Below are 14450 nucleotides of genomic sequence, written 5' to 3' on the forward strand. Positions count from 1 at the left end.
CCTTTATTCTGCTGATACAACCTCCTCCCGTCTGCTGACTAACTGACCCACATTCCTCTCTGTGACTCGCTGCCCTTACAGCCAGCGCGCGTGTGTGTGTGTGTGTGTGTGCGCTGAAGCCTACATTTCTGCTTGTCATCTTTTTGTGTGTGTGCGTGCGTTCTGTCTGCCTGTTCCCCACACAAAAAGAAAAAAAAAACTGTGCCGTGTCCCTCAGGCTGCAGCAGGAACCAATTAGAAGATTGCTCTTTAGAGGAGCATCAGTCACTGAACGTAAATGATTGTGTAAAACGCCTCATTTACTCGCTCACTCTGTGTTTGTCTGCTTTTGCACGGTTCCACTCGGTTTGGGGGCTCTGGTTGCAGAAGTCACATCTCTTTATTAAGTTAGATGAATGCGAGCTCACTGAGGTGAAGCTCCCTCTAGTGGAGAGTCGAGTGTCTGCATGGTAAATATCAGATTTTTGCAAGGGAAATAAGCGGTTCTGCCAACATGTTACAACGGAAACAACTGTGCATGATGGCTGAACGATGAACATTCTTGGATTTGTATGTGATGCACTTTCACTAAGCCAGGAAATAATGATCAGTATGTGTTCAATCAGGCAAAAAACACATTATTACGCTTTTTTAGCCTCATAACAAGCATGAAGTTAAAGCCACAACTCCTGCAAAAAGTTGCAGGTCTATCAAAATAAAAGACTAAGCTTAAATTGGCCTAATTCTGTGACCCCCTGACTTTTTTTATTTTGCATTTTACTCACTTTCTCTTCCAAAAGGTCCAAAAGATTTTTAGCTTGTAAAATAATGTTCACAGATAATTCCACTGCCCACATTTCATGTTTTGCATGGAAGTATCTAAATTTGTTGAAGGGCCAGTTCGCCGATTTCCAATCTCAGTCCTATCATGCTATTATAGGGAGCTAATGCCATTATGGTAGGAAAGAAAAATGTGCCTTTGGAGGACTCTATCCACTTCTCCAATGGGCCCTGGAAAACCTCCGCCAGACTACATAAAATGCGTCATCAGGTAGAAGCCAGGGAGCTTGTTAAACTACACTTCCTCAATCCAGGACGCCCGCCTCCGATGTCATGTCTCGTTCAAAATCGTCAGGTTTGAAATGTAGACTGCAGACCTGAAGATTTTTTAGACGATCCACCGGTATATTCTTATCGTACTTCTGATTCTGTACCGCTCTGAGCTGTTGCCTGCAGCGAAACGGTAGTATTTCACTCCAGCGTCTCTCGCTGGGCCGCTCCTTTCAGAGGGAGGGGAGCAATGCACGCTGGGTGTTGCAGGAATCTAGAATGGGTGAAACCACGAGCTGTTTGTACAACTTTCTCCTCAGCTATGGCGCCAATTTCAAATATTATTCCTTCTATCGATTACAGAGAACACCAGCTTTGACAGCGACTTTTTCCAGGGGAGAATTGCTCCTTTAATGCGTAAAAAAAAAATTTTTTTCCTCACACTCAAGTTCGTGGATTTGTTAATATGTTTTGCAGGTGTAGAAATATTTTGTGCACACAGATAAGATTTGCAAATATGTAAAAAGTTCTTGTGTTTGTGTACTTAAAAATGTCAACTTTAAGATTTCACAAAAATACAAATTTCCTATCTGCATGTGTGAACCTGAAGTTACAAGCTACGAGCTACTTTGAGCGTTTCTTTTTACTCATTTGCAAATCTTAGCTGTGTGCACAAAATATTTCTACACCTGCAAAACGTATTTAGAAATTCACAAACTTGAATGTGTGAGGACAATTTTTTTTATATGCATTCACTTATTTAGATACTTAATTAAAAAAATTTATAGACACACAAAACATGAAATACAACTGTAGGCTGTGAAATTAATTGTGACCATTACTTTGCGAGCTCAAATCTTTTCGACATGTATTTGACTCCATATTATCTTGTATTTATATAGCACAACATAAAACACACTTTTTGCACCATATCTGTTTTTTTTTTTCCGTTATTTTGTATACAGCATCTTTTAATTTTGCCCTACAGACAGGACTGCAAATTAGCTTCAAGATAACATCAGTATTAAACTTTTATTGTTGATATTGCACAGTAAGTTCGGGCGGCTGTGGCTCAGTTGTAGAGTTGGTAGGAAGGTTGGTGGTTCGATCCCTGACCGCTACAGTCTACATGTGGAAGTGTCCTTGGGCAAGACACTAACCCCCGAATTGCTCCCGGTGGTACAGCCATCAGTGTGTGAATGGGATTAGTACTGATTGACAGTTGGGTAATTTACGTAGAAGCCTCTGCCATCAGTGTATGAATGTGTGTGTGAAAGGGTGAATGTGACATGTAGTACCACTTAAATGATCCCTCACATAACGCCTACAATCCAAGAAATCAAAAGTCTAAACATGAAAATCAAAGTGTCTAAATCGTCTCTGTCTTATTGGCCTTTAAGATGAATCTTTGTCTCTGCCCTCCTTAATTTCAGGTCACCAGCTAGCTAACTTGTGGAGGACTGGAACGTTTCAGACATTTAAGGAGGAGAGGGGGACACAAAGGTCAGGAGAGGAGAGAGCTGCGTCTCGAGCTGTGACGGGATGGCTCTGGTCGACAAACATAAAGTGAAACGCCAGCGGCTGGACAGGATCTGTGAGGGTGAGACGCACACTCCTTTACGCCTTGCTTTCTGTCTGCTTTATATGTACATATGTATTTGAGATGATAGCTACACATCCGCAGGTCAAAGTGAGAATGTAGACTGTGGGATTCTTTGTGTGTGTGTGTGTGTAACTTTGAATATGTATGTTTCTTCCATGGGTTTATGTTGTAGCTACAGAAAAAGATTCCCTCCTCTGTTTTATGGAAATGAAGTTCCAGCCAGTGTTTAAGCCTTTCAGCCGGCTGCTACACATTCAGAGAAAAGCCAGTGGGATCGTTTGCATAAGTGTGTTTGTGAGTGTCAAAAGGGAGCCTTGGGACCAGCCGAGGCTCCAAACTTCGGCTTTGAAGGCTGTCTAGGCGGGAGAAGGAGTGTGTGTGTGTGTGTGTGTGTGTGTGTGTTTAAAGGAGGTTAGTTTGTTGGTGGCTGGATGAGACTTGAGTTCGATGTTTTTCAGAGCGCTGGTGAGCTGAAGTAGCGAGTTTGTAATAAAGTGAAGCACTCCTCAGAGCTCTGGGATTGATTGTAGCTGGTAGAGGGGTGGATCTGTGTGCTTATGTGCATTTATATGCGTGCGTGTGTGTGTTTGTTTAAGGGAAGGACAAAGCATAAGATTTTCTGTTCGTTTTTCCACACTCATTTTTTTTACTTAACCACCGACAGGACTCACTGAATGTTTATTTGGTGCGTGTATGCACATGTGTGGCTGTGCCTTGAGTGAGGTTTTACCACACTATTTGGTGTTAGAATTTAAGTTCAACAACAGTTAATTTTTTAATTGCCACTCCTTTCCAATGTAGGAGCTGGAGGCGCTGAATCTGTTTTTGTAACCTTTCCAAACGCTGCAGTTTGCCAGGTTTGTGGGGGGCAAGAATAAAGGTTTAAAGGGGCGACGAAGGGGGATAAAACCTCTGAGTTTTCCCAGAGATTATGATGTCATAAGTTTGGGAGAATTGTCGTAAAATCAACGTAACAATTTGGTTGGTTTTTCTCCAGACCTTTATTTTCTCCGGTGTACTGTTCCCTTTGTCTCTGTAATTTTTTGCTTTTTACCTACAGCGGTCCTGAAACACTGTCAGCAAGACCGTAGGATTGCTACTTGTTACGGTTTTAGCTTGTACAAACTAGTGCAACACCATGAATACCGTGCAGGGCAGGCGGATGAATCCCAATTCAAACAGTTGTCACATTCTGCCCTCTTCTTTGGCTGCAGGCGTTTCTCTCTGCCTTCTAGTTCAGAGCTGCTATAAACACTTTCAACTTCTTTTAGACATCAGTCTGGCCTTAACTGTTCCCCTCTATTCATAAAGTCCACCCACACTCTCGACCTCTGTCTCTGCTGTCTAAAATGTGTTTACACTGCACGGCCCTCTCTGTTTGTTCGCTCAGCTGGCCTCTGACTGTAAAGCTAGTGAGGTCTAACCTGTCTGCTGCTTACGGGAAATGGTGTGAACGATGATATTATATCCAAAAATGAGCACTTTCACATCCTACACGGAGTGAATCGTGAGGGGAAGTTTATGTTGCGTGGCTGTATTTTGAGAATTTTGCGTTATTTCAAATGTCAGTGCGGTTTTGGAGTCGTGCTTCTGTAAAGGAAAAATAGGCGTTCCAGTTTCACTTCAGCTCTCTATATGTGAAACCAGCAGATTGTCTTGGAAATGTTGAGTTACTTCACATTAAAAGTCTACAGAGAATCAAGATTCCTCTTAATTCATTTCAAAGGAAAATCCCATTGAGATTGAGAAACGCTTTATAACAGATTCCTACATGATGCGGTGAGGCTGAGTGTTTCCACCCTCAGAATGAGACCCACATGTGGCATCTCAAAACCACCAACCGTGCCTGCTCGGAAACACTTTTTTTTTTAAAGCTGAAAGAGTGATTGCACTCCGTCTAAAAAAAGCAGCATTATAACATCAAATAACAATATGTTCTGCTCTGGCCCATTAGACGTCTTCAGCAGCGTCCGTGTCTCCTCCGCTTATCAACAATGAAGTCATTCTGCAATAAGGGGATTTTTTTTTCCTGACACAGTTAGTCACCGCGGCTGCTCTTAAAAAAAAAAAACGTGTAGAAGAGGGTGATTCACATGGAGGAAGTTAAAAGATCAGAGGGTGGTGAATCACGTTGTTTTCACGGTAGCGTTAAATCTCCTCAGCCATATAAAAAGGGTATTTTAAAACCAGAGGCATGGGGTGTTCTGCACCATAATGTCAGAGCCACCCACTATTATCTATAAACAGAGTGTTTGGACCGAGGCGTGAAATAGAAATCAAAGTTCGCATCATGTGTATTGACAAAAACAAGGACGTTATGGAGTGGCTGTGATTGCGTTGCCGTCGTGGGCTGCGCTCGGCGAGACGGCGAGAGCGGCTTCCCTAATCTCCATTTATCTTCTCTGGATAACTGTGTCAATCCAATACTTGTTTCACAGCGGCGTGCATTGATTACATCTTTACTCATTGTGATGAGTGGCTAACTGAGCCGTGCCCGTGGCCCAAATTGAATTCGAAATGGCTGATCGAGTGTGGCTGTTTACTCCCATCAAAAGTAGTCACGGTGCTGGAATGTTGATTGCACTGGAACTGGGGTTTTTTACCAATCAGGATATCTGATGTTATCCACTGTCTCTGCTTTTATCTCGGGTTTCTGTGGTATTCATATTAGACACAAGTTAAACATTATGACTGCAACTAATTCCTGTCCATGTTGTCTCTGATTCATCAGTAGATTAGTCACTACTGACAGAAAATGGTGACTAATGCTCGTCCCATTTCCCCAGAGACAAAGGTGACGTCCTGACGGTTTCTTTTGTTCTAACTATTGTCAGAAACACAAAGAAATTCAAATTACAGTGATAAAAATAGAGAAAAGCAGCAAATGCTCACATTTGGGGCGCTGAAAATAAAAGGAAATTTACAAGAAAAAAAGCTAACATTTTCTGATATTCTGCATATCAGGGTTTTTCCCCAGATCATTCCTGTAGTCCAGCTTGTAAACCAGCCAGATCTGGATACATCATGTCTTGTGATCAGTTTGTTAGCAGGGCACGGCCTAAAGAACAGAAACTCTTATTAGATATGTGGCATTTGCTGTGTGAAAATCTGTCGTTTCCCTTTTCCTCTAAAGGTTTATATATATAAATATATATATATATTTAGATTGTTTTTTGGCTTTTGCCTTTATTTATGGGACAGCTGAAGAGAGACAGGAAGCGTGGGGAGTAGAGAGTGGGGGATGCTCCAAATGATCAGCAGACCGGTGCTGTGTTTGAAATGCCATACTACACTAGCAGTACGTAATGATTTGGCCAAAATGTAGTATGTAGTATGCAAACACAAGCAAAATGTGCAGTATGACAAAAATACCCGTATGTCGTACAGGTTTGAAAAAAATTTCAGTGTGCATCGGACAAGTCTACCTTGCCTACTGTATCCCACAATGCAAAGCGCTTCAACGTCACAACGTCAGTTGAAATGGCAGCAGCATTCGAGCAGAAGAAGGCGCTGTAGCTAAAGAAGCGGCGTTTCCTTTTGCTTTGCAGAACCGGAAACTGACGCCTGGCGTTGCATACTGCAAAATGAATTTAAAAAGCTCCTCCATACTACACCCTACCACCAAACATCATATGCAGTATGTAGTATACAGTATATAGTATACAGTATGGCATTTTGAACACAGCACGGGAGCTGAACCTGCAATCAGGACGAGGACTGCGGCCTCTCTACATGAGGCTCTACCAACTGAGCTAAACCTGCGACCCAACATATTTATATATTTTTAATAGACGATAATTCTGTTCTGCAGAAATGATTAGTTAATTGACAAAATGAATCATGATAATAATTTTTCAAGCAAGAGAGAAATAAATTGCTGGTTCCAGCTTCCAAGTAGAGAGGATTTGATGCTTTTTCTACTACTTTAATTGAACATTAACTGTTACCTCTGGGAAATTGTATTTACTGTTTTGTAACTATTTTCTAACATGGCACAGGCGAAGAAATGAATGGATATACCTGGAATGTCTGGAAAGTTAGTTGCAACCTTATAAAAGTGTATGAATTTTAAATTATACTTAAAGCTCCAAGCATGCGTAGCTCTCCCTTCCAAAAAACCACCAAACGTTTGGCGTCATTGTATTTTCTGATTGTCAACACTCAGAAGGATTTTATTTGAGCAGTTAAAACCCATAAAGTCACTTTTAATTGATACAAACTGCGACACTCGTTTCCCCGCTGAGCCTCACAGCGTTGTTTAGTTTAGATATCAGCTTTCAGGATGTATATGCTACAACTGTTCCTTCTGTTGTGGGTTTGATAGAGAGCCAAGAAGAGTGTAACTGCAATAAGGGAACTGTGGCAAACATCTGTTGTGAGCATCAGTTCCCATACTCTCTCATTCTCCCCCCCCCATTTTTTTCTCTCTCACTCTCTCCCTCTCCCTCTCTGCCTCTCCTTCTGTCTGCTCCATCTGTGTACCCAGCATGCATTGGCTTGGGCGGCAGCGCGAGTCGTTGCCATTGCCGTTTAGCCAGAGCTAACTGACTGATCTGGGCAGAGACGGGATGTGAGCGGCTCTGCGACGTGAACTAGGTCGCCGCGACAGCATGTTCCTGAATGTTGATTTACAAGTTGTAAATCTGTGCTTGGGTGCAAACACCACAAGGTGGGGTAGTGTAATTTGTCATGGCCAGTCCAAGTGTTGTAGTTGGCAGTTGACTGCATATGTTAATGCTTTATAATGCATCTTGTTTTGTCCTGTGTGTGTTTAAACAGTCCGCAGGGAATAATGCAGCCAGTCAGCTAAAATAACTAAAAACTAAATCTGTAAATGATCCATATTCTTACATTTAATTAACCTTTTTTGTAACAAACACTTCATATTAAATAGAGGCTGTTGAGGAGAAGTGAGGGGGGGTCCTGATGTCATCCTTCCCAGCAGGGTGGGGGTGAGCTTTTCAGCACAGACTCGCAACTCGGCTGCATCCACCTCCTTTTGCTTTCATCCCTCCCTCCCTTCTCCTCTCCCCACGCTCTGGCATCCAGCTCTGGTATGAAGTCATCGGAGCGGTCTCGGGGTCTGACCCCCCCCTCGGGCTTGTTCCAGGCTCCTCACCAAAACCCACGACCCCTTTATAGGCTTTTGTGGGGAGGCAGGGAGGGGTAGGGAGCGCTGCGAGGGGGAGGAGAGGGGAAAAGAGCAGATAGAAAGTGTTATTTTTGGAAGGAGATTCTTTAATTTGTAGCGAACCGGCTATTATGCTATGCTATGCTATGCTATTATTATCATTAGTGTGAGACTGGTTCTTGTGCACTCTGAATGAAGTTTTCTGAAAGTTATACAGTAAGTATAATATGTCATTGAGCTCGAAGATGGGTCAGAGAATTGGGAGAGAGAGGGATATGTTTGAGGGACAGTAAACTGGCATGTAAATGTTTGTGCGTTAGCGTCTGCGTGTGTCAATCTGAATGGAGCGCTAACCAAGTATGATTGTTATTAAGATAAGTACCAGCTTCATATCCATCGACCTCCGTTTTACAGTCCATTTAGTCCCTATGGAGATGCTTTCAGAGACAAATAATCCCACTGGAATCGCACACAAGGCAGCCGTGTACATAATGTCTGTTAAGTGTGCATTACAATTCATCTGACAGCATTGTTCTTTGCAGCATTGTAATCTCATTTCCAGTTAGTGCCTCCTGCCCGGCCCTCATGCATAAGTCAATGTGTGTTTAACATTCAAATCATGCCTTGAGTACGTGACGTGTCACACCGGAGGAGACAGTTGTTTTTATTTCTGTTGCGCTGCAGCATTCACTTTGAGTTAGCGTGCGATTTTTTATTCATGTATGCACGTCAGAGCGAGGCCAAGGCTTTAGCGGTGGTTTGCGTGCGTGTATGAAAAGGGACATTAACGAAGCTGCTGTCTCTGTGAAGACAAGCAGAGCAGGGTCAGAGGAGTGAGCGGGGATCCAGGATCGTGTGAGCTCAATGTGTGTGTGCTTTGTGTGTGTGTGTGTGAGAGTGGACGGGTAGTTGGAGGGATGAGTGTGAGTGACAGCAAATTACTATATGGGCTTGTTGCATGTGAAGCCCGCTGATTCCAACATTAGCTAAGCATGCAAACCTTTTGGTTAAATTTTGCATGTGTGTAAAACCAATAATGTATTGGGACCGTTTTTGTAATTACAGAAGAGATCCTGTGTTTTAAATTTTGTCTTTTGTTTCCTTTTAATGCTGTTGGACTTTTTGTTGTTAAATAGTTGTCTTTCCTCTTTTGTGTGAGGTTATATTGTTACGTTATCTCACCGTTGGTTGTGTGTTATGCATACTTTTTTCCTGTGCAAACGACAACAAAAAACCTGTTGGGTAAAACATGCCACCTACATCTGGTTTTCTTTCTTGCTTTATATTAATGTGGAGTCAGGGACTAAGGGCTCTGAGTGAAAAGCAAATGTGGAGTGTTTACTAAGGATGTATGGAAGCGTATTGCATTCACTTGAGAAAAAAAAATCAGCTCTGATCAAGATAATCGGGCCGATTTTGCGCCTGACAATCGTAAGCAAAGTTCCGATTTTTTGATGGTTCTAAAGATGAGCTCTCCAGATGTTCCCGTAGTGTGAGGTACGTTTACCGTGATTTTACTTCCCCCGATCTGCTCGGAAGAACGTCATGGCCGCACCGATTTCAAATTGTAAATCTTAAACATGTTCAATATTTACGATCCGTTATCCTGTTGTGTGGGGGGAACCCCGATGACAGCCGAGCACGCTGTGTAGATTGTCACGTGGAGCGAAACGATAGCCAATGGGAAAGCAAGCTGACTGAAGAAGGAAGCACAACAACCGCAGCCATGGCAACAAAAGCAGAGAATAAAGTAAAATGTACAGCCCATGTTCACGCCGTCTCCACCACTTCTTCCACAGTTTGTTCTTTTTTTCTACCTGAATTTTCAGTAAGAAGTCCAAAAACTATCATCGCCAATTCTTCCTGCCCGTTTGTTCACTCTAAAGTCTCGTCTGACCGCATGAGATTTAGTGAGATTTCCAGTTTTGAGAGTCAGGACTCTGCTTGTTCGAGAATGGAATCTGTTGGTGTGTGGTGTGCTGTTTTGGCGTAATCGTTGCTCTCCACACACTATAGGAGCAAAGCAGTTCTGGTCTGCCAGAGAGGGTAGGCGGTGCTAAGCGGCTGCTTTTCCGGTCTCTGTAAATGTTGTGATTAAACAGTAATCTACTATGGCTGAACAAACAAAGAAAAGATCCATGACTACAGATACAACTTCAAAAATAAGTGAAAATCCAAAGAAAAAGATACAAATTCGACACTCAGATGAAGGCAAACAGTCTAAAAAGGAAAGCGACCGTCAGCGAGGAAAAATGAGAGTTACAATCGTGACAAAGTGAGCCAAATGTAGCCAAATTGTTGCCATTACATTTCACCCAAGAGAACAAAACTGGCGGTTAGCAGACAGCTTTTTTGCGCTACAGCCACCAGATGAGATAATAGTCGCATGAACTTTTCCATTTTTTTATAATTAAATGACCATTTGAGTATTTGAAAATAACAACCCATCCCAGATTGTAACGTCATCTCACTGTTGTGTTATGCATATTTTTGGCCTGTACTAACATTCACATTTTTGTTAAAACATGCACATAAAGTGACCCACCTCTGGTTCTCTGTCTTGCTTTATATTAATGTGGAGGCAGAGATATTCATGTGGCGGCAGAGACTAAGAGCTCTGACTGAAAAAAGTTGGTGTTTATAGAATAATAGCAATTCTCTTGTGTGACAGATTAGCTGCTGATCTAACTGCTGCATGTTCTTACTAAAAGCAATTTTCTCTAATACTCAGAGAAATAATAGTCCTGTAAAAGTCCACTGTACAATGCAACAGCAGAGTAGCCTTTTAGTTTTAGTAGCTGAAATCTATTACTGCTAAAAAGAACTACATAATAGCATCCGCACTCAACGTTTCCATATATTTTACCCATTTTAAATTTTCCACCAGTCAAGTCTTATTCAATGTAAGGTCTTTATAAGCCTCTGCTGGGGTGGTATTATATTTGTTCCACAATCCCCGGCTTAATTCCTAAATCCCTCTGTTACAGTGAAACTGGCGTTGTGTGCACAGTCTGGCAAGTATGGCAAATGGAGGAACATTAGAATTTGAAAGTCAAACATTGTTTAGTTGGAGACAAACAGAACTCTGCGATTTACTTTCCTGTCAGGATTAGAGCGGCAAACCCTGAGTACACACCTCTGCCCCCGTCTCTGTGTTTGAAGTTGACTTTATGGGGATGAGTGATCTGCTGCAGCGAGAGCCAGAGTCTCCTGAGAGCCGGGATGGAAGTAGTAATGAGAGGAGTGGATGAGGTTGGGGAAAGAAGCCAGAGGATCACATATACTATAGGCCATTGCTCTTGACATGGATCTGTGTGCGTCTGTGTGTGTGTGTGTATTTTGGCTCTGAACATTTTCTCCTAAATCTAAGCAGCTACTTTCAAGTCTCAAAAGGAGACTGTTAACCTTGCAATGACATTTGTGAGCGAGCGTCTTCATTTAGGAATGATATACGTGAATTTAGTGAAAATAGTTTATTGCACGAGCTCAAACTAGAGAAAAAACACGAGCGACTTTGTGCCTTCAGGTGATGTTTTACACCCATCCTCAAAATGACAGTAAAATTTGATTGACTTTATAACGGCAAACTGTTAAATAAAATCAAAATGGTCTTAAAAAATGTTTTTTTCCACTCTCGGCTTTGATTTAATAATTCATCTTTACAGTCGGTTTTAGATCGCTTTGAGGCCTCGCTCCTGCCTCCTCTCCTTCCACATTTTAATTTCCGTTTTACATAAAGCTGACTAATGTTCCTCTGACCTTACCGAAAGCGAAAAAGTTCTCAGTCATCTGCGGAATTGGTTTTTAGGAGCCACCGTCATCAGCTTTTTTTCCTGTCATCTTGTGAAAACAGCAGAGTACTATGCTCCCTCTCTGATCTCTTCCTACTCTAATTACACAACTGTGATTAAACAAGATATTAGTGCAGACGACGACAGACATGCCCGCACAGTTTCAACAGGCCCTCTGAGGGAGATTCAAAAACTTTAATATGCTCAATTTAACAAGACTTTCCTCACAGCTTAAATGATGTATTACTGCACCTTACTATGGTTAGCTATGAGATTAGATTTTGGACACTTCCTCACCTTACATCTGTTTCCATACATTAATAAACAGGGAACCTCATAGTAGGCATCAGGTTTCAGACACAGTGACATGTAATGAGACATGCAAGCAGCTACATAGGGAGGTTCACCCTCAGAGTCTTATTTTGAACATCACCTTAGTTAAAGGAAATTGCACCTTTTCTGCTTCTGTAAGACCTTTCTGTAGCTTTACAGGCCGAGCCTTCCCCTTTAAGACAGGTGGCCTTGTTGGTAACACGTCCAAGTGACATAGTTTGGAGTGTGGTGTGGGAGGTGTATCTCTCCTGGGTGTTGTCCAAGTAAGAAAAGTAGGAGGATGTACAGCAGACAATGTGAAGCTAATGCCTAATGAACTAACAGTTGTGAGGTGAAGTTAAATAAGCTCAGGTTCGAGTTGAGCGGTTGGGTAAAGGGTTGATGTGTGTTTAACTTACTACACAGCTAACAACAAGCTTACAACACAGGCCGATAAAAGCAAAACACTTAGCAGCAACATTTAGTGTCCGGCCGATCTGCTCCCACAAATGGGCTTCTCGGTTTCGATTTTGTTACTGTTTGTCGTATTGTAGGCTACAGTTCCAGGTAGACAGAAACGGGCAAAACAAGTTGCTCCTCCATGTTTGGTGGTAACCAGGGTGGCAAGTGGTACCTAATGTGATTGGTTGCCTGGCGGCGATGACACCAGCGCCTCTGATAAGTTCAGAGATTTTCAACTTGAGGCGCTCGAAGCAGGTGCAAAAAGGCGGAGCACTCTGAAATGAATGGTCTCGCCATGAACTAGTTCGGTTTCCTGTCAGCCGTCCCAGCCAGGCTAAAACCAACTGAAGCTGGGAAGGGTCGAAGTTTAACTAAATCAATTTTCAATTTTATTTCATATAAATCATGTTATCAGACGCTTGTAAAATGCAAACTTCAAAGGCTCGTTTTTAGTGTTTCTCTACAATGAAGAACAGTGTAAACAATGTTGCTTAAAACGTTCTATTCAGTCCTGAAACTCACACATTTTCGGATACTAACGACTACAGGTCAACTGGGAAAATCTTTAATCAGGGCAGCCCTCCTTTTTTCATATTTGAATGAAGTGAAATGAGCTCTTGCTGTGTTTCTGCTCAACAAGCATTTTGTAAGGCAAAGGTTGTAGGTGCTTTGGATTAACTGCTGTCACAAAAAGCACCCTCCCCCCTTGCACACACACACACACACACACACAGATGCACACCCCTCCACTCCCCCTGTGTTTTACTTTTCTTTGCAAAGGGGCAAATCCAGATTACAGAGCTTGTCTAAGTGAAGGAGATCAGAGGAGCTTTAGGAAAGAGGGGGAAGGTGCATCGTTTTACTAACAGTAAAATGTAAAAAAAAAAATTCAAATTTGTGTAGGAATATAAAAAGACAACTAAAAAGAGTGAGAAAAGCATCTAACGCTTGTATTTTTCCTGCGAGACGGACAGTTTTATTAACATTCAGTGGATTACTCCTAGAAATGACAACCATTGGGAGGGCAAATAGGACAAACATTGCAGGTGGATTTCATTATGTATACTGCAATATCTCTGCAATCCCTGTCTTGTAATTTTCAATGTCCTCCAGTCAACATACAGACAGCCGGTCTTAGTGATCTCAAATTGAGGAGAGTGGGGCAGTGACAGTGAGCGATACGAAGGCATCAAGGACATTTCAGTGTTAGTTGGGCAGCAGTTGTTCGGTGGCTCTGCTGCAGGCATGGGGCCTGGAGGATTAGTGTCCAATCAGGGTGGATTTGATGTTTACTGACAGCACATGGGACTTAGCTGACAGAACTGTATTTCATTTGTATTCAATGAAGCTGTGTGCCTTGCCTGGCCTCCCCTCCCCGCGCTGTGAGTCTGGCAGACTCAAAACTGAAACCTGTTTACGACAACGCCAGCAGCTTCAGGTAGGTGACTCTTCATGAGAGGGTGAGCGGCTTGTGGGTGGACTCTAAATCGTGGGCATCATCATCACCATCATAATCATCATCATCACCAGATCCCCTTCGTATCTGGTTCACATGACGTCACAGTGGGAAGTGGAATTAAACAGGCTTTATTTGGATGTAATCCCTCATAGCAATCGGCAGAGCGAGTAAAACGTCCCAGAGAAGGAGAGAGATAAACCCTGTTGGATTAGTACAAGCCCCAGCCCATCCCAACCTATAACCCAACCTATCTCCTCCTTTCGTTTTTTTTGTATTTTTTTTTTTTTCTCGTTTGGTGGCCGTCTCAAGCATGCACCGTTACAGTGTCTTCCATGGAGTAGGTGTGCTTCCTCTGCATAGTCCATTGTTTGTGTGGTTTAGTGTGATGTGTTTGTGTGTGGTGTCCTTTTTCCTAGCGCACAACAAGCCAGCATGACCAGAGATTAATTATTCAAGGACCGCAGCCAAAGGAGGAGTCACCTGATAGTACGGACTTACAATATTACAACCTGATATCGGGTGAAACGGTAGACCCTGCTTCATCTTTTCTGCTGGTTCTCCTCCCTCTCTCTGTTTTACTGCTATAGTACATCAAGACTTGACAGAGAACTTTTTGGGGTTTTTTTTTTTCCTCTGTTGACGCTTTCTTAGGCTTGTTTCTTT

At 42.4% G+C, this 14450-nt stretch overlaps 1 protein-coding gene across 2 annotated transcripts in view; it reads left to right on the plus strand.

Annotated features, from left to right (window-relative positions):
* Positions 1-14450, plus strand: part of ctbp2a (C-terminal binding protein 2a) — a 78649-nt gene that overhangs the window by 22825 nt on the left and 41374 nt on the right. For both annotated transcript variants that reach the window (XM_069658499.1, XM_069658500.1), the window contains exon 2: positions 2463-2629. In XM_069658499.1, the coding sequence (XP_069514600.1) occupies positions 2572-2629 (58 nt within the window). In that variant the 5' untranslated portion in view covers positions 2463-2571. The remainder of the gene's footprint in view (positions 1-2462; positions 2630-14450) is intronic.

This window comes from Semicossyphus pulcher, unplaced genomic scaffold (genome assembly GCF_022749685.1).
Source record: "Semicossyphus pulcher isolate SPU_LCO1_2020_fin unplaced genomic scaffold, fSemPul1.0.p SCAF_12, whole genome shotgun sequence".
Classification (NCBI taxonomy): Eukaryota; Metazoa; Chordata; class Actinopteri; order Labriformes; family Labridae; genus Semicossyphus; species Semicossyphus pulcher.